This window comes from Rhinoraja longicauda, chromosome 37, assembly GCF_053455715.1.
Source record: "Rhinoraja longicauda isolate Sanriku21f chromosome 37, sRhiLon1.1, whole genome shotgun sequence".
NCBI classification, from domain to species: domain Eukaryota; kingdom Metazoa; phylum Chordata; class Chondrichthyes; order Rajiformes; family Arhynchobatidae; genus Rhinoraja; species Rhinoraja longicauda.
The window spans coordinates 12,304,435-12,323,107 of record NC_135989.1 but is presented as its reverse complement, the minus strand read 5'-3'; the positions used below and the strand labels follow the sequence as shown (position 1 = coordinate 12,323,107).

Here is an 18,673-nt window from a genome sequence, read left to right as displayed (position 1 = left end):
ACTAAATGAAGTTAAACTAAACTATACTGAATTAAACTAAACCAAATTATACTATAATATACCAAACTAAACTACTGTATATCAAACTAAACTAAACTATACCAAACTAAACTAAACTATACCAAACTGAATAGCTGAATTTCAATTCACTGATTTATATGCCCTGTCACACATTCCTTCTCTGTATCAGTCCTGTGCAATGAAAGACAAATGTGTCACGTGGAATGTTGCCAACACATTCTTGGTAACATAAGCCCAGCATAGAGTAAGAGACAGGTTGTGAAAGCTTTACAGCAGTGCCACAGATCTACATAACCAATTACAGGATTAACACTGTATTTGACTGCTCAAATGAGATGCATTATTTTCCAGTTAATATCACAGGAAGAAAAGGAATTTACACATTCACTTCCACTTCAAACAGTAGAGTGGGGAACTTTGCAGATACTTTGTCCAGAATAATTTCTTCACCAAACAATACCTGCGGTGACATTGGAGACAGATGCCGGAATAGTGAGGACAAGTGCTGGAGTAACTCAGCGGATCAGACAGCATCTGTGGATGTATCGGGTGGGGACCATTCTTCAGACTGAGACCCTCCAGCACTTTGATGTATTTTAGTTTAGTTTAGATGAAAAATACAGCGCGTAAACAGGCCCTTCGGCCCACCGAGTCTGCACTGACCAGCGATCCCGTACACTAACACTATCCTACACACACTAGCGACAATTTACAATTATACCAAGCCAATCAACCTAGTGCGAGTGTAGGAGTTGATCGCTGGTCAGCGCGGACTCGGTGGGTCAAAAGTCCTGTTTCTACGCTGTATCTCTAAAGTCCAAAGCATGATTTTTGGCTGTTGTTGCTTCTGGTCGTTACTGACATTAGTCAACCACACCAATAAGGGACTAGGTGATTGCTATTTATAATTATTTAATAGCCTGAAAGTATGCAGGCTATTCAACAGGAAGGCTTCTCAAGCTTATTCAGAAGTGAAATTTGCGTAGATGTTATTAACTGAATTATCGCAAAGTGACAATAGACAATAGACAATAGGTGCAGGAGGGGGCCATTCGGCCCTTCGAGCCAGCACCGCCATTCAATGTGATCATGGCTGATCATTCTCAATCAGTACCCCGTTCCTGCCTTCTCCCCATACCCCCTGACTCCACTATCCTTAAGAGCTCTATCTAGCTCTCTCTTGAATGTATTCAGAAAATTGGCCTCCACTGCCTTCTGAGGCAGAGAATTCCACAGATTCACAACTCTCTGACTGAAAAAGTTTTTCCTCATCTCAGTTCTAAATGGCCTACCCCTTATTCTTAAACTGTGGCCCCTTGTTCTGGACTCCCCCAACATTGGGAACATGTTTCCTGCCTCTAACATGTCCAACCCCTTAATAATCTTATACGTTTCAATAAGATCTCCTCTCATCCTTCTAAATTCCAGTGTATACAAACCTAGTCGCTCCAGTCTTTCAACATATGATAGTCCCGCCTTTCCGGGAATTAACCTAGTAAACTTACGCTGCACGCCTTCAATAGCAAGAATATCCTTCCTCAAATTTGGAGACCAAAACTGCACACAGTACTCCAGGTGTGGTCTCACTAGGGCCCTGTACAACTGCAGAAGGACCTCTTTGCTCCTATACTCAACTCTTCTTGTTATGAAGGCCAACATTCCATTGGCTTTCTTCACTGCCTGTTGTACCTGCATGCTTTCTTTCAGTGACTGATGCACTAGGACACCAAGATCTCGTTGTACGTCCCCTGTTCCTAACTTGACACCATTCAGATAATACCCTGCCTTCCTATTCTTACCACCAAAGTGGATAACCTCACACTTATCCACATTAAACTGCATCTGCCATGCATCCGCCCACTCACACAACCTGTCCAAGTCACCCTGCAACCTCATAGCATCTTCCTCACAGTTCACACTACCACCCAGCTTTGTATCATCTGCAAACATAACATAACACACCACAGAAACAGGCCCTTCAGCCCACAATATCTATAATCTTCATGTTAGAGATACAGTTTGGAAACAGGCTCTTTGGCCCAATGAGTCCACGCCAACAAGCGATCATCCATACACTAGTTCTATCCTACACACTAGGGACAATATACACAAGTCAATTAACCTACATACCTGTACGTCTTTGGAGTGTGGGAGGGAACCGGAGCACCCGGAGAAAACCCAGGCGGTCACAGGGAGAACGTACAAACTCTGTACAGACAAGCACACTGTAGTCAGGATGGAACCCAGATCTTTGGTGCTATGAGGCAGCAACTCTACCGCTGCGCCACAATTTAGCCCCAATTGTAATTGTAGTTGTACCTAACTTTGTAGTTTCCTTTAATAATAATAATTATGCATTTTATTTATATAGCGCTTTTCATATACTCAAAGACGCTTTACAGAGATTTAGAGAACATAGGGAAATTAATAAATAGATAAATAAGTAAATAAGTAAACGAACAGAGAAAGGAGACAGAAGGTGAGGTGACCTTCAGTGGTTGAAGGCAGTACTGAACAGGTGAGACTTCAGCGATGTTTTGAATGTGGTGAGTGTGGAGGAGTCTCTAACGGTTTGGGGTAGTGAGTTCCATAGGGTGGGAGCAGCGATGGAGAAAGCCCTGTCCCCCCAGGATCTGAGTTTGGTCCGGATGTGGGGGGATAGGAGATTGGCAGCGGCAGAGCGGAGGGTGCAGGTGGGAGTGTGCCTGTGGAGGAGGTCGGTCAGGTAGGATGGGGCCAGGTTATGGAGGGCTTTGTAGGTTATGAGGAGGATTTTGTACTGGATTCTCTGGGGGATGGGGAGCCAGTGGAGTTTGTAAAGGACGGGGGTGATATGGTCACGGATCGGGGTGTGGTTTGGCAGTTTGGCAGTTTGTTCCATATCTATTCATTCACCACACTTCTATGTGAAGAAGTTGCCCCTCAAGCCCCTTTTAAATTGATCTCCTCTCAGATTAAACCCGTGCCTGCTAGTTTTAGACTCTCTGCCCTCACTAATCTCAAACCAAACTAATCTCTTCTGCCCTCACATGACCCGTGTCCCCTTATTCCCTTATCGTGCATTTATCTATACGCTGTGGAAGGCTCAATTGTAATTATGCATAGTCTTTCCGCTGCCTGGATAGCATGTAACAAAAGCTTTTCACTGTACCTCAGTACACGTGGCAATAAATTAAACTGGAATTGTAACTGCGCTGGATAGGAAAGCTTTGTGGGGGTGGGGGGTGGGGTTGCGGGTGGAGGGGGTGTGGGGGGTTATGGACCAAGTCCAGGCACGTGGGACTAGCTGAGATAGGCTACTTGATCAACATGGACATGTTGGGCTGAGACTGTTTGTGTGCTGCATAACTCTGACTCTATTTGGCTGCCAACACTATCACATGTCCAGCCTGTTCAGCAACACTTCCCCATACTTGTGGGTGCCTGTTGAAAGTATTTGTGTGTACAGTTGCCGGGATTAGCAATCAAAGCCAACATGACTACCAGAAGGCAATGATGAAGTATTGTTTCCCGATGAGGCTCTGAACCTACCCTGTGTTTCCAAGTACAGGGCATTAGGAAACAGCACGGTGGCGCAGCGGTAGAGTTGCTGCCTCACTGTTCCAGAGACCCGGGTTCGATCCCGACCACGGTGTGCTTGTCTGTACGGAGTTTGTACATTTTCCCCATGACCTGCGTGGGTTTTCTCCGAGATCTTCGGTTTCCTCCCGCACTCCAAAGACGTACAGGTTTGGTATCGGCCTGGTATAAATGTCAAAATTGTCGCTAGTGTAGAGTAGTATTAGTGTGCAGGTATCGCTGGTCAGTGCGTGCTCGGTGGGCCGAAGGGCCTGTTTCCGCGCTGTATCTCTAAACTAAAATTAACGCTCACAGAAGTGCAGCCCCTTCGATGGAAGCTAGTAACAGGAGTGGGCTATGGCCCCTTGAAACTGGCCTTTCATTCAGTAAAATTGTAGTTGGACACAGTGCTGGAGCAACGTAGCAGTACGGCAACCATCTCTGGAGAAAAAGGATGGGTGACATTTTGGGTGAAGACATATCTGAAGAGCGGTTCCGACCCGAAACGTCACCTACTCTGTTTCTCCAGAATCTGAAGAAGGATCTCCACCTGAAATATGACCCATCCTTTTTCTCCAAAGATGCTGCCTGACCCACTGAGTTACTCCAGCACTTTGTAGCTATCTTGGGTGTAACGCAGCACCTGCAGTTCCTTACAAGTAGCTGATCTTGGCTTTAGCTTTACCTTCCTGTTGTTATTTTTCGGGTTGGACTAGATTTCAGCTGAGTTTGGCATGAGGAAATATCGGAATCTTTTTCGCCTTGAAGGGATGGGCATTACGATGGAATTTTATACATTCTACAAACTGGGGGCTGATAGATTGCTGTCTTCCTATGTCTTTAGACTTTAGACTGTAGAGATACAGCACGGAAACAGGCTATTCGGTACACTAGCACTATCCTACACAGTTTACCATTTTACTGCAGCCAATTAACCTACAAACCCACGCATCTTTGGAGTGTGGGAAGAAACCAGAGCACCTGGAGAAAACCCACACAGGTCACAGGGGGAACGTACAAACTCCGTAAAGACAAGCACCGGTATTCGGGATGGAACCTGGGTCTCTGGCACTGTGAGGCAGCAACTCTATCACTGCGCCACTGTGTCACCCTGTTCCTTATCAATGTCCTTTCTCTATTGAGAGCCGCATGTATCTGTGAGCATCTGCAACATGTGGCTAATAATTCATACGGTGCCTCCATTTTGTAGAAATATCATAAGGTCTTAAGGGATAGGAGTAAAATTAGGCCATTCGGCCCAACAAGTCTACTCCGCCATTCAATCATGGCTGATCTATCTCTCCCTCCTAAACCCATTCTCCTGCCTTCTCTCCATAACCCCTGACACCCGTACTAATCAAGAATCTATCTATCTCTGCCTTAAAAATATCCATTGACTTGGCCTCCACAGCCTCCTGTGGCAATGAATTCCATAGATTCACCACCCTAAACGTGTGCTAATTTCGTTATTATTGCAAGGCTTAATCCATTCGTATCGGCCGAAAGTCCCTGTCTAGTGAGAACTGGAAAAGAGAAGAGAAATGTGCAATTATTGAAGTGAATAGTTTATTTGTACTGTGGGAGTAGTGGGGCAGAGAACAAATCTTTAAAGGGAGACGCAAAGATGATTGTTCCAAACCACAAAACAATAAAGAGATCATTTGTCGTTTACAACATTACAAACTTGGAACTGCTATCAAAGCAAATGAAATACTTTATGAAATGTTTCCACTACGGGTTGTTTTTAAATGTGCTATACAAATAAAATTGACTTGACTTGACTTGACTTTAAGTAGAAAAAGGGGGTGGCAATGGTATATACACCGATCAGCCAAAACATTATGACCTGATGAGCGAAAACATTATGACCACCTGCCTAATATGCTGTTGGTCCTCCGTGTGCAGCCCCATACGCAGCAGGGTGCGATGCACTGTGTATTGTGACACATTCCTCCCGTGACCACCATTACAATTTTCTGTGACTTGTGCCACAGTCGACCTTCTGTCGGTTCGGAGCAGACGGGATAGCCTTCGTTGCCCTCATGCATCGATGAGCCTTGGGCACCCAACACCCTGCCTGTCGCCGGTTTGTGGTTTGTCCCTCCTCGGACCACTGTCGGTCGGTACTCACCACTGCTGACCGGGAGCACCCCACAAGCCTTACCGTTTCAGAGATGCTCTGACCCAGTCGTCTGGCCATAACAATTTGGCCCTTGTCAAAGTCGCTCAGGTCTTTACTCCTGCCCATTTCTCCTGCATCCAACACATCAACCTCAAGATCTGACTGTTCAATTGCTGCCTAATATATCCCACCCCTTGACAGGTGCCATTGTAACAAGATAATCAACGTTATTCACTTCGCCTGTCAGTGGTCATAATGTTTTGGCTGATCGGTGTATATACATCAATCCCTGCACAGCACCTTGTGGTTGTAGAGGGAACTGTGATATTAATCTAACTATTACTTTTTCATTAAATTAATGCAGCTTACAAAGAGGGGAGGCACTGAGGCGCAGTGGTAGAGCTGTTGCCTTAGTGCTCCAGAGACCAGGGTTTGATCCTGGCCACGGGTGCTCTCTGTGCGGAGTTTGCACATTTTCCCTGGGACAGCGTGGGTTTTCCTCGGGTTCTCCGGTTTCCGCCCACATCCCAAAGAGGTGCGGGTTTGGAAGTTAATTGGCTTTGGTAAAATATCCCTGTTGTGTAGGATGTGAAAGTGGGATTTACATGGAAGTAATGTGTGTAATCGTTGGTCGGCACAGACATGGTGGGCCGAAGGGCCTGTTTCCACGCTGTATCTCTAAACTAAATTGCCCCATTCAATTATGCAATATGCCAGCTTTATATTCCAGTTTACTTATTTTGTTTCTGTGTTTTTTTGCTTCTTGCTTTACAGTTCCTCTGCCTCAAGAACATTAGGACCTTTTTGAATGCTTGCTGTGAAAAGTTCAACATGAGGAAAAACGAACTATTCGAAGCCTTCGATCTGTTTGATGGCCGAAATTTTGCTAAGGTACGATCTGTATGTTTCAGACTGGAATCATGGTCTCAGGGTCTGGTTACAAAATGGCTCCAGAAATGTGGGGACTTTTGTGTACTGTCTCAATGTTCAGTTTAATTTAATGTGACATGTATCTTTTGTAATCTGAAAAGCAATGCAATCTTCTGCTCCAACACTCTTGTTGAATGGAGTATGGTTGTACGTATGTATAGTTTAGTTTTAGACACATGATGAAAGAATGGATGAAAGAATGGATCAACTGGGCTTGTAGTCACTCGAATTTAGAAGGATGAGAGGGGATCTTATAGAAACATATAAGTTTCTTAAGGGATTGGACAGGCTAGATGCAGGAAAAATGTTCCCCATGTCGGGGGAGTCCAGAACCAGGGGTCACATTTTAAGAATAGGCCATTTAGGACTGGCCTTTTAAGGGTAGGCCATTTAGGGGTAGGCCATTTAGGACTGAGATGAGGAAAAACGTTTTCACCTAGAGAGTTGTGAATCTGTGGAATTCTCAGCCACAGAAGGCAGTGGAGGCCAATTCACTGGATGTTCTCAAGAGATGTTGCTCTTAGGAGACCCGGGTTCCATCCTGACTACGGGTGCTGCCTGTACGGAGTTTGTACGTTCTCACCGTGGGTTTTCTCCGGGTGCTCCAATTTCCACCCACACTCCAAAAACATACAGGTTTGTAGGCTAATTGGCTTCAGTGATAAATTGTTCATTGCCCCTAGTATGTGTGGGATAGTGTTAGTGTGGGGGGATCGCTGGTCGGCACGGACTCGGTGGGCTGAAGGGCCTGTTTCTGTTCTGTATCTCTAAACTAAACTAAACTCAACACTGTCCGTGACATAGCGTGTGCTCTTGGGTTAGATGTTGAAGGCTCGCGTTGATATTATAATGCCGTCCAATATATTGGTGACGCAATGCTCAAAATTAGTCGCCAGAGAGATTTTCGACCACAAGGTTCTGAATGATTATTTCTGATGTCACTCGCAGATCTGCTGATGATACTGAAAGGTCAGTTAGAGTGTTGTGAATCTGTGGAATTCTCTGCCTCAGAAGGCAGTGGAGGCCAATTCTCTGAATGCATTCAAGAGAGAGCTGGATAGAGGTCTTAAGGATAGCGGAGTCAGGGGGTATGGGGAGAAGGCAGGAACGGGGTACTGATTGAGAATGATCAGCCATGATCACATCGAATGGCGGTGGTGGCTCGAAGGGTCGAATGGCACCTATTGTCTATTGTCTAAAAGCAATACCACTTAAACGCCTCATTAATCTAAGGCCTTGCAATGGTGAACAGGCTGCTCACTATTCTTCACACTCACTCTTTGCTTGCACTCTGTTCACACTCAACACCGATCCTTTGCTATTCTTGCACTCCAGCTCTACGACCACATTTTAACCCGGATTTGCTACCACTGCCTCGTGTGCTTGTCACCTCTTATACAGCTGACAATGGATCATTGTGGGCTCCACCTTACCTTGGCTGTTCAGTGCCGGCTCTGATTTGTTCTGAATCTTTTAATTCCTCTAGTTTCCCTGTCCCGCTGACTCTCAGTCTGAATGAGGAGAGGGTGTTTCCACTAGTGGGAGAGTCTAGGACCAGGGGCTACAGCCTCAGAATAAAGGGACGTATTTTAGAAAGGCGATGAGGAGGAATTTCTTTAGCCAGAGGGTGGTGAATCTGTGGAATTCTTTGCCGCAGACGACTGTGGTGGCCAAGTCAATGGATATTTTTGAAGCAGAGATAGACAGATTCTTGATTAGTACAGGTGACAGGGGTTATGGGGAGAAGGCTGGAGAATGGGGTTGAGAGGGAGAGACAGATCAGCCACGATTGAATGGCGGAGTAAACTTGTGTGTAGGAACAAACTGCAGATGCTGGTTGAAATCGAAGAAAATGTTCAGTCTGAAGAAGGATCTTGACCTGAAACGTCACCCATTCCTTCTCTCCAGAGATGCTGCCTGTCCCACTGAGTTACTCCAGCATTGTGTGTCTGTCTTAGATGGAGTAGACTTGATGGGCTGAATGGTCTAATTCTGCTCCTATCACATGTGCGTGTATAATAATGCCCCGGATCGCAACACTGTGCAGTATCTCCTCGTTGAAACAATGTTGTGGTTTTTGCTATTTTTTCCACCAAGTTGGTTAACCTCACCATTATCTGGCATCGTGTTCTATCTGCCATTCTCTCGTTAACCTTGGGTTGCTTGCACATGAAGATGCTTGCTGGTTCAGACGATATATGCTGTGCAGTCCACCTGAAGTGCCGGAAGAAGTGACCAAAATTTAAAAGGCAGCACAGTGGTAGAGTGGTAGAGTGGTTCGATCTTGGCCTCGCCTGCTGTCTGTGCGGAGTTTGGACATTCCCTCCGTGATCGCGTGCGTTGTCTCAGCTTTCCTCCCACATCCGAAAGACGTGCGGGTTTGTGGGGCAATTGGCTTCAGTAAATTGTCTCTGGTGTGTAGGGTAGAACTAGTGTAAGGGGATTGTTGGTCAGCATGGACTCGGTGGGCCAAAGGGCCTCTTTCCATGCTGTATCTCTAAAGCCTCCAGCCCAGCACTTTTTTTTCCTACTCCCAGAATATTTTCTAGCTCACTGCTAGGGTTGCAGATGGATTAGGCGAGAACCTTCGAAGCATTAGTTCCAGCATAGTTCAGTTTAGTTTTACCGAGGTACAGTGAAAAGTTTTTGTTGCATACTAACCAGTCAGCAGAAAGACTATACATGATTACAAGTGAACCATTTACAGTGTATAGACACATGGGGCGGCACTGTGGCGCAGCGGTAGAGTTGTTGCCTTACAGCGCCGGAGACCCGGGTTCGATCCCGACTACAGCTACTGTCTGTATGGAGTTTGTACGTTCTCCCCTTGACCTGCAAGGGGTTTTCTCCGAGATCTTTGGTTTCCTTCCACACTCCAAAGACGTCCAGTTTTGTATGTTAATTGGCTTCAGTAAAAAGGTAAGATTGCCCCCGGTGCAGGATAGTGTTAATGTGCGGGGATCGCTGGTCGGTGCGGGCTCGGTGGGCCGAAGGGCCTGTTTCCACGCTGTATGTCTAAACTAAAACTAAACATGAGAAGAGAATAATGTTTAGTGCAAGGTAAAGCCAGTGAGGTTTGATCAAGAGTAGTATCAGCGGAGAGGCAGACTTAGCTGAGTGAAAACTGAGCAAATTCACTGCCAGGAAATACTCATCTCAGTGTTTGAAGTGGTGACTGATCGAAATTAAATTTAACTGTTGCTGAGGTAGTGCAATGCTTCATTTCCCCTTGTGCATAGAACAGGAATCTGGCCTTAAGATATTTTGTTTCTGCACAAACTGATGATCTTACAGAGGTGTATAAAATCATGAGAGGAATAGATCGGGTAGACGCCCAGAGTAGGGGAATCGAGAACCAGAGGACACAGGTTTAAAGTGAAGGAGAAAAGATTTAATAGGAATCTGAGGGGTAACTTTTTCACACAAGGGGTGTGTGAAACGAGCTGCCAGAGGAGATAGTTAAGGCCGGGACTATTGCAACGTTTAAGAAACAATTAGATAGGTTTAGAGGAATATGGACCTGACGTAAGCAGAGGGTCTAGTGTAGATGGGACATGTTGGTTAGTGTGGACAAGTTGGGCTGAAGGGCCATTTCCCACACTGTATGACTGTATGACTCTCAAACTAATTTATGTTGTCTTCATCAAGCAGCTGATAGTGTTGCTGCCTCACCAACGACCCCGGTTTGATTCTGACTATGGGTGCTGTCTGTGTGGAGTTTCCAGGTTCTCCCTGTGACCACGTGGGTTACCTCCTGGTGCTCTGGTTTCATTCCACATCTCAAAGATGTGCGAGTTTGTCGGTTAACTGGAGTGGGCTTGATGGGCAGAATGGTCTAATTCTGCTCCTATGCCTGAAAAAGAACATGCAAATGTTGTTAACACCCAAGGTCAGGATTGAACCCAACCCCTGTAATCTCTGCACCTCTGGAACGTAGATACCATGCCAGGCATTGTCTTATGTCTTATAGTCTTGTCTGGTTGCCTCACGGCCCTCCAAAGATTGGATGACTTGTGGTTGATAGATTTTTCAGCACACCAGGAATGAATGTTCATAAGTGATAGGAGCAGAATTAGGCCATTTGGCCCATCTAGTCCACTCCGCCATTCAATCATGGCTGAACTATCTCTCCCTCCTAAACCCCATTCTCCTGCCTTCTCCCCTACAACCCCCTGACACCCGTCCTAATCAAGAATCTGTCAATCTCGGCCTTAAAGACGTACAGGTATGTAGGTTAATTGGCTGGGTAAAAATGTTTTTTTTTAAATTGTCCCTAGTGGGTGTAGGATAGTGTTAATGTACGGGGATCGCTGGGCTGCACGGACTTGGTAGGCAGAAAAGGCCTGTTTCCGGCTGTATATATATGATATGATATGATATGATATGATAATAGTATCCATTGACTTGGCCTCCACAGCCTTCTGTGGCAATGAATTCCACAGATTTACCACCCTCTGACTAAAGACGTTTCTTCTCATCCCCTTCTTAAAGGAACGTCCTTTAATTCTGAGGCTGTGACCTCTAGTCCTAGACTCTCCCACTTGTGGAAATATCCTCTCCACATCCACTCTATTCACTATTCGGTATCCATCTATCTCAACCTTAAAACTATCCATTGACTTGGCCTCCACAGCCTTCTAGTGGCGATGGATTCCATACAGATTCACCACCCTCTGACTAAAGAATGGCTTCACTCTGAAGCCCCTGGACGAGGTATAAAGATGTTTCCTTGCGGGCTGAGACTGGGGCATGGAGCAGGCTGGTATGTTGGCTTCAGCAGATCAGTCTGGGTGAAGGCTTTGTGTTTGTGTAGAGTGCACAAGTTGTGGTTTCTGGCAGGAAATAGCTCTGAGCCGTGCATGCGGCTGCATCGTTCTGCAGCGCTCCATCACAGCGCAATAACCTCTGAACCGCCACAGGAAGATTGCAAAGGCCAAATAAGACGATGTCGGCTCTGGCCTAATATGGTCCTTCCTCTCTGTCAGGCTCCAGTTTCCCAGAAGTTCTTTCAACACAACTTCACTTGTGGAGACCGGATTAGTCCACAACAGGGTAGACATCTTACTGCCTCATTGTACGCTGCTGAAATGTTCATTAGCTCACGTTATAGGAGCAGAACTAGGACATTCGGCCCATCAAGTCTACTCCTCCGTTCAACATTGGCTGATCTAAATTATAATATATGTATAAAATCATGTGAGGAATAGATCGGGTGGATGCATGGGGACTCTTGCCCAGCGTAGGGGAATTGAGGACCAGAGGACATAGGTTTAAGGTGAAACATAGAAACATAGAAAATAGGTGCAGGAGTAGGCCATTCGGCCCTTCGAGCCTGCACCGCCATTCAATATGATCATGGCTGATCATCCAACTCAGTATCCCGTACCTGCCTTCTCTCATACCCCTGATTCCTTTAGCCACAAGGGCCACATCTAACTCCCTTTTAAATATAGCCAATGAACTGGCCTCAACTACCTTCTGTGGCAGAGAATTCCAAAGATTCACCACTCTCTGTGTGAAAAAAACCCTTCTCATCTCGGTCCTAAAAGACTTCCCCCTTATCCTTAAACTGTGACCCCTTGTTCTGGAGGGGAAGGGGGAAAGATTTAATAGGAATCTGAGGGGTGACTTTTTCACACAAAGAGTGGTGGGTGTATGGATCAAGCTGCCAGAGGAGGTAGCTGAGGCTGGGACTATCCCAACGTTTAAGAAACAGTTAGACAGGTACACGGATAGGACAGGTTTGGAGGGATATGGACCAAGCGCAGGCAGGTGGGACTAGTGTAGCTGGGACATGTTGGCCGGTGTGGGCAAGTTGGGCCGAAGGGCCTGTTTCCACACTGTATCACTCTATGACTCTATGACTCTATCTATCTCTCCCTCTTAACCCCATTCTCCTGCCTTCTCCCCATAACCCCTGACACCCGTACTAATCAAGAATCTGTCAATCTTTGCCTTTAAAATACCCAAGGCCTCCACTGCTGTCTGTGGCAATGAATTCCACAGATTCACCACCCTCTGACTAAAGAAATTCCTCCTCATCTCCTTTCTAAAGGAACGTCCTTTTATTCTGAGGCTGTGCTCTCTGGTTCTAGACTCTCCCACTAGTGGAAACATCCTCTCCACATCCACTCTATCCAGTGTTCGGTAAGTTTCAATAAGGTGCCCCCCTGATGTTTAATGTCTCTTATGAATGCTTTTCGTAATGAATCAGTTCTCATAACAGGGAACTCGTGGAGTTATACAGCACTTAAACAGGCCCACTAGCCCACCCTGTTCATGCAGATCTAGTTGCTTATCTGAGCTGGTACCATTTGACTGCAATACGCCCACAACCCTCCACACACTTTCTTTTCATGAACCTGTCAAAATGTCTACTAAATGTTGTAACTCTACCAACCTCTGCAACTAGGACTTCATTACAAAGACCCACCACCCTCTGTATGAAACTGCAGATGCTGGTTTACCAAGGAAAGGCTCAAAGTGCTGGAGTGACTCAATGGGTCAGGCAGCATCCCTGGAGAACATGGATAGGTGACGTTAGGGGTATTCTTGCTATTGAGGGCGTGCAGCGTAGGATTACTAGGTTAATTCCTGGAATGGCGGGACTGTCATATGTTGAAAGAGTGGATTGACTAAGCTTGTGTATACAGGAATTTAGAAGGATGAGAGGAGATCTTATCGAAACGTATAAGATTATTAAGGGGTTGGACACGTTAGAGGCAGGAAACATGTTCCCAATGTTGGTGGAGTCCAGAACAAGGGGCCACAGTTTAAGAATAAGGGGTAGGCCATTTAGAACTGAGATGAGGAAAAACTTTTTCAGTCAGAGAGTTGTAAATCTGTGGAATTCTCTGCCTCAGAAGGCAGTGGAGGCCAATTCTCTGAATGCATTCAAGAGAGAGTTAGATAGAGCTCTTAAGGATAGCGGAGTCAGGGGGTATGGGGAGAAGGCAGGAACGGGGTACTGATTGAGAATGATCAGCCATGATCACATTGAATGGTGGTGCTGGCTTGAAGGGCCGAATGGCCTCCTCCTGCACCTATTGTCTATTGTCTATTCAGTCTGAAAAACGTCACTTATCCGTCACCTGAGAATGTACAAACTTCATCGAGACAGCACCCGTAGTCAGGCTCGAACCAGGGTCTCTGGTGTTGTGAGGTATCAGCTCTACTGCTGCACCACTCAGTCACCAGAACCTCGAGATAACTTTAGTTTAGTTTAGAGACACAGTGCGGAAACAAGCCCTTCAGCTGACCGAGTCCAGTCCGACCAGTGATCCCCACACACCGACTCCTCCCCACTAGGGAAAATTTACAATTATATATCAAGCCAATTAACCTACAAACCTGCACGTCTTTGGAGTGTGGGAGGAAACCGGAGATCCCAGAGAAAACCCACTTGGTCACGGGGAGAACGTACAAACTCTGTACAGACGGCACCCGTAGTCAGGATTGAACCTGGGACTCTGGCGCTGTCAGGCAGCAACTCTACCGCTGCGCCACCGTGTTGCCCTGGACTCTGGGCTAAAGAACCATTGAACCTCTTTGAACTTGACCCTCTTTGCTTGTACTGGAGACAAAGAGAGTGGCCCAGTGGAAAAGGGAGTCCCCACATTTCTATTGAGATGATGAGAGTGGTTTCTCACGCAAGTGACTTAATCAGATGGTGTTTGGGTTGAAACTGCGATAGCCTGGCAGAAAAAAAAAAGAATGAAACTGGGCACATTATTGCATGTGATCACCATATACTAACCACAATATCTCTGCAATGGATATTCAACGCTGGCAACATTCCTCTAGTGTGTGGTCCCATCTCAAAGCTCTGTTCAGAGTTGACCACAGCTCATTGTTGACCACAGCGAAATGGTGGCCGAGTCTATGTTTGGTCTCGGTGGAACGGTGGGGCTGAGGTAGAGTTGGTGCCTTACAGCGAATGCAGCGCCGGAGACTCAGGTTCGATCCTGACTACGGGCGCTGTCTGTACGGAGTTTGTACATTCCCCCCGTGACCTGCGTGGGTTTTCTCCGAGATCTTCGGTTTCCTCCCACACTCCAAAGACGTACAGGTTTGTAGGTTAATTGGCTGGGCAAATGTAATTTTTTTTTTAAATTGTCCCTAGTGAGTGTAGGATACTGTTAGTGTGCGGGGATTGCTGGGCGGCGCGGACCCGGTGGGCCGAAGGGCCTGTTTCTGCGCTGTATCTCTAAATCTAAATCTAAATCTACGGGTGCTGTCTATACGGAGTTTGTACGTTCTCCCCGTGACCTGCGTGGGTTTTCTCTGAGATCTTCGGTTTCTTCCCACACACCAAAGGCGTACAAAGTTGTAGGTTAAGTGGCTTGGTTAAATGTAAATAGTCCCTTGTGTGTGTAGGAAAGTGCTAGTGTACGGGGATCGCTTGTCGGGGCAGACTTGGTGGCTCGGTATTTCCCGCGTATGTATCTCTAAAACTAAATAAAAGGACCATCTGCTGATTCATCCATTGCTTTGTGCTGAATCAGGAAGAAACCAGCTGGAGAAGATCTAGCAGATATCAATTTCTGTTTGGGGCAGGAACGCTTTGACGGATGATATCTGTGGTTAACCTTCCCACTTCTGACCACTTGATTTCCAGTTACCAGCTTGTAGTTTTGCTTGCTGCCGCCTTTATCCCACTCACCACCGCCAGTCACCAGTTCCCTCCATGACATTGTGCTTGCACTGCCACCCCAGGCCATTTCTCATAACTAGCGTCTTATTTTTAAAGCAGAGATTTCCCAATACAGTTACCTTTAATACTATTCAGAAAACGATTCAAGTTTTCCCAAGTAAGGCGGCACGGTGGCACAGCGGTAGAGTTGCTGCCTCACAGTGCCAGAGACCCGGGTTCCATCCCGACTACGGTTGCCGTCTGTACGGAGTTTGTCCGTTCTCCCCGTGACCTGCGTGTGTTTTCTACGAAATCTTCGGTTTCCTCCCACACTCCAAAGACGTGCAGGTTTGTAGGTTAATTGGCTTGGTATGAATGTAAAATCATCCCTAGTGTGTGTAGGATAGTGTTGATGTGCGGGCATCGCTGGTCGGTGCGGTCTTGGTGGGCCGAAGGGCCTGTTTCCATGCTGTATCTCTAAACTAAACTAAACTAGAGTTGCTATAGTCGGGCTTGGGTGACTCACTAAGCAAGTAGGCCAGTTAGGTCTTTGTTCTGCAGATTCCAATCCAGCTCATTGATTCAGAACAAACCAAAACAGTTGCTAAATCAGAAAGCAAAGGATTTCTGGTGAGGCTGCTACAGAGTGCAGGGAGATGAGTAGAAAGGCTTCCTGTTTCTGTAAGTGAGAGTCTCTTCCTCTTTGGCTCCTGGCCACGTTTAGTTCAGTTTTGTTCAGTTTAGTTTAGTTTAGTTTAGTTTAGATAGACACAAAAATCATGAGTAACTCAGCGGGACAGGCAGCAACTCTGGAGAGAAGGAATGGGTGATGTTTTGGGTCGAGGCGTCTGAAGAAGGATCTCGGCCTGAAACGTCACCCACTCCTTCTCTCCAGAGATGCTGCCTGACCCGCTGAGTTACTCCAGCATTTTGTGTCTATCTTCAGTTTAAACCTGCATCTCCAGTTCCTTATTAGTTCAGTTCAGTTCAGTTCAGTTCACATTAGTTCAGTTCAGTTCGGTTCAGTTCAGTTCAGTTTAGTTCAGTTCAGTTCAGTTCAGTGTTTAGTTTTGTTTACATTAAATTAGTTTAGAGATACAGTGTGGAAACTGGTCCTTCGGCCCACTGAGTCCGCACTGACCATCGATCACCATGTACACTAGTTCTATCCTACACACATGGGACAAGTTCAGAAGATAATCAACCTACAAACCTGTACATCTTTGGGATTTGGGAGGATACTGGAACACCCAGAAAAAACCCATGCGCGTCCCAGGAAATTCCTCCTTATCTCCGTTCTAAAGGTACATCCTTTTATTCTGAGGCTATGGCCTCTGGTCCTAGAATCTCCCTCTAGTGGAAAATTCTGTCCACATTCACTCTATCCAGGGTTTTCACTGCAGAGTAAGTTTCAATGAGGTCCCTCCTTGGTGGGTTTGTCAAAGGCAAAGTCCTGACTTTGTCAAGGAAAATGTGGTGATGAGCGAGGACAGACCAAGAAAAGCACAACCACTGTGAGCTTGTGGGCTGGGTGAGGTTACAGAGATAGGGAGAAGCGTGGGTTCCATTCTGACTACGGGTGCTTTCTGTACTGAGTTTGCACTGTACTGAGTCTCTTTTTTTTAGATTTAGAGATACAGCGTGGAAACAGGCTCTTCGGCCCACCGAGTCCGCACCGCCCAGCGATCCCCGCACACTAACACTATCCTACACCCACTACGGACAATTTCTACATTTACCCAGTCAATTAACCTACATACCTGTACGTATTTGGAGTGTGGGAGGAAACCGAAGATCTCGGAGAAAACTCACGCAGGTCACGGGGAGAACGTACAAACTCCGTACAGACGGCGCCCGTAGTCAGGATCGAACTTGAGTCTCCGGCGCTGCATTCGCTGTAAGGCAGCAACTCTACCGCTGCGCCACCGTGCCGCCCACTCTTAACATATTCAATAAAGAGGCGAGTAGATTTCTGGACACAAAAGCCCTGAGATAGGAGATCTTGAAGGCGTAGGAAGGTAACTGCAGATGCTGATTTAAACCAAAGATAGACACAAAGTGCTGGAGTAACTCAGCGGGACAGGCAACATCTCTGGAGAAAAAGAATAGGTGACGTTTTAGGTCGAGACCCTTCTTCAGACTCTTCAGAATACTGAAGGACTGAATGGCCTCCTTTTGCTCCTGTTTTTATCAATCCTTCTAAATTCCTCTATTTTAAATGCAATTACTTTCCACAAGCACAAGTAGTTTGTGTAGAGTAACAACACACAGGGCCTTTGGCCAACCTGCCTACGCCGACCAGCATGCCCCATCTACACTCGTCCCAACCTCCTGCATTTGGTCCATATCCTTCTAAGCCTATAAGAAAATAACTGCAGATGCTGGTACAAATGGAAGGTATTTATTCACAAAATGCTGGAGTAACTCAGCAGGTCAGGCAGCATCTCAGGAGAGAAGGAATGGGTGACGTTTCGGGTCGAGACCCTTCTTCAGACTGATGTCAGGGGGGCGGGACAAAGGAAAGATATAGGTGGAGACAGGAAGATAGAGGGAGATCTGGGAAGGAGGAGGGGAAGAGAGGGACAGAGGAACTATCTAAAGTTGGAGAAGTCGATGTTCAAAGCCTTCTAAGCCTATCCTGTCCATGCAACTTTCCAAATGCTTGTTAAAAGTTGCCCAGCTGCCTTCACTATCTCCTCCGGCAGCTTCTTCCAGACGCCCACCAACAAACACAAAACAATGACGCAGCTTACAATAGCTTAAATTAACTGTCTAGTTGGTGATTCATGTGGATTTTAATTTGGAAGAGTCAAATCAAGTCAATTTTACTTGTATAGCACATTTAAACACAACCCACGTTGACCAAAGTGCTGTACATCAGTGCAGGTACTAAGAAACGAACATACAATGGCACACAAACCTAACAGCACATACATAAGCAGTTTACCGTTCACAGCGCCCCCTCAGAGGGCCTCAAACGCTAGGGAACAAAAGTAGGTTTTGAGCCTGGACTTAAAGGAGTCGATGGAGGGGGCAGTTCTGATGGGGAGAGGGATGCTGTTCCACAGTCTAGGAGCTGCAACCGCAAAAGCGCAGTCACCCCTGAGCTTAAGCCTAGACCGCGGGATAGTCAGTAGCCCCAAGTCGGCCGACCTGAGAGACCTGGAGATAGAGTGGTGCGTTAGAAGATTTTTTGATATAGGCAAATCAATACAAGCAATATAAGAGCAGCGGGGAATCTCTGGGAGAATTCAAGGGTTCGGTGACAAGAACTGAAGAGTAAGTGCCTTACTTCCTCCTTTCGAGCTTCCTCATTCCTCTCTCGCATTTTGTACCTGGTGTCTTGCGAGATGTTAATGTACAACACTTATATTTACTATTGCCCAAATCAACCGCGGTGATTCCTCCTT

The 18,673-nt window shown here is 46.3% G+C and overlaps 1 protein-coding gene across 1 annotated transcript in view; it reads left to right on the top strand.

The window, feature by feature from the left end:
* vav1 (vav guanine nucleotide exchange factor 1) overlaps nucleotides 1-18,673 on the top strand; it is a 91,020-nt gene that overhangs the window by 16,557 nt on the left and 55,790 nt on the right. Inside the window, exon 2 of the mRNA XM_078429648.1 lies at nucleotides 6,476-6,592. Within this exon, the coding sequence (XP_078285774.1) occupies nucleotides 6,476-6,592 (117 nt within the window). The remainder of the gene's footprint in view (nucleotides 1-6,475; nucleotides 6,593-18,673) is intronic.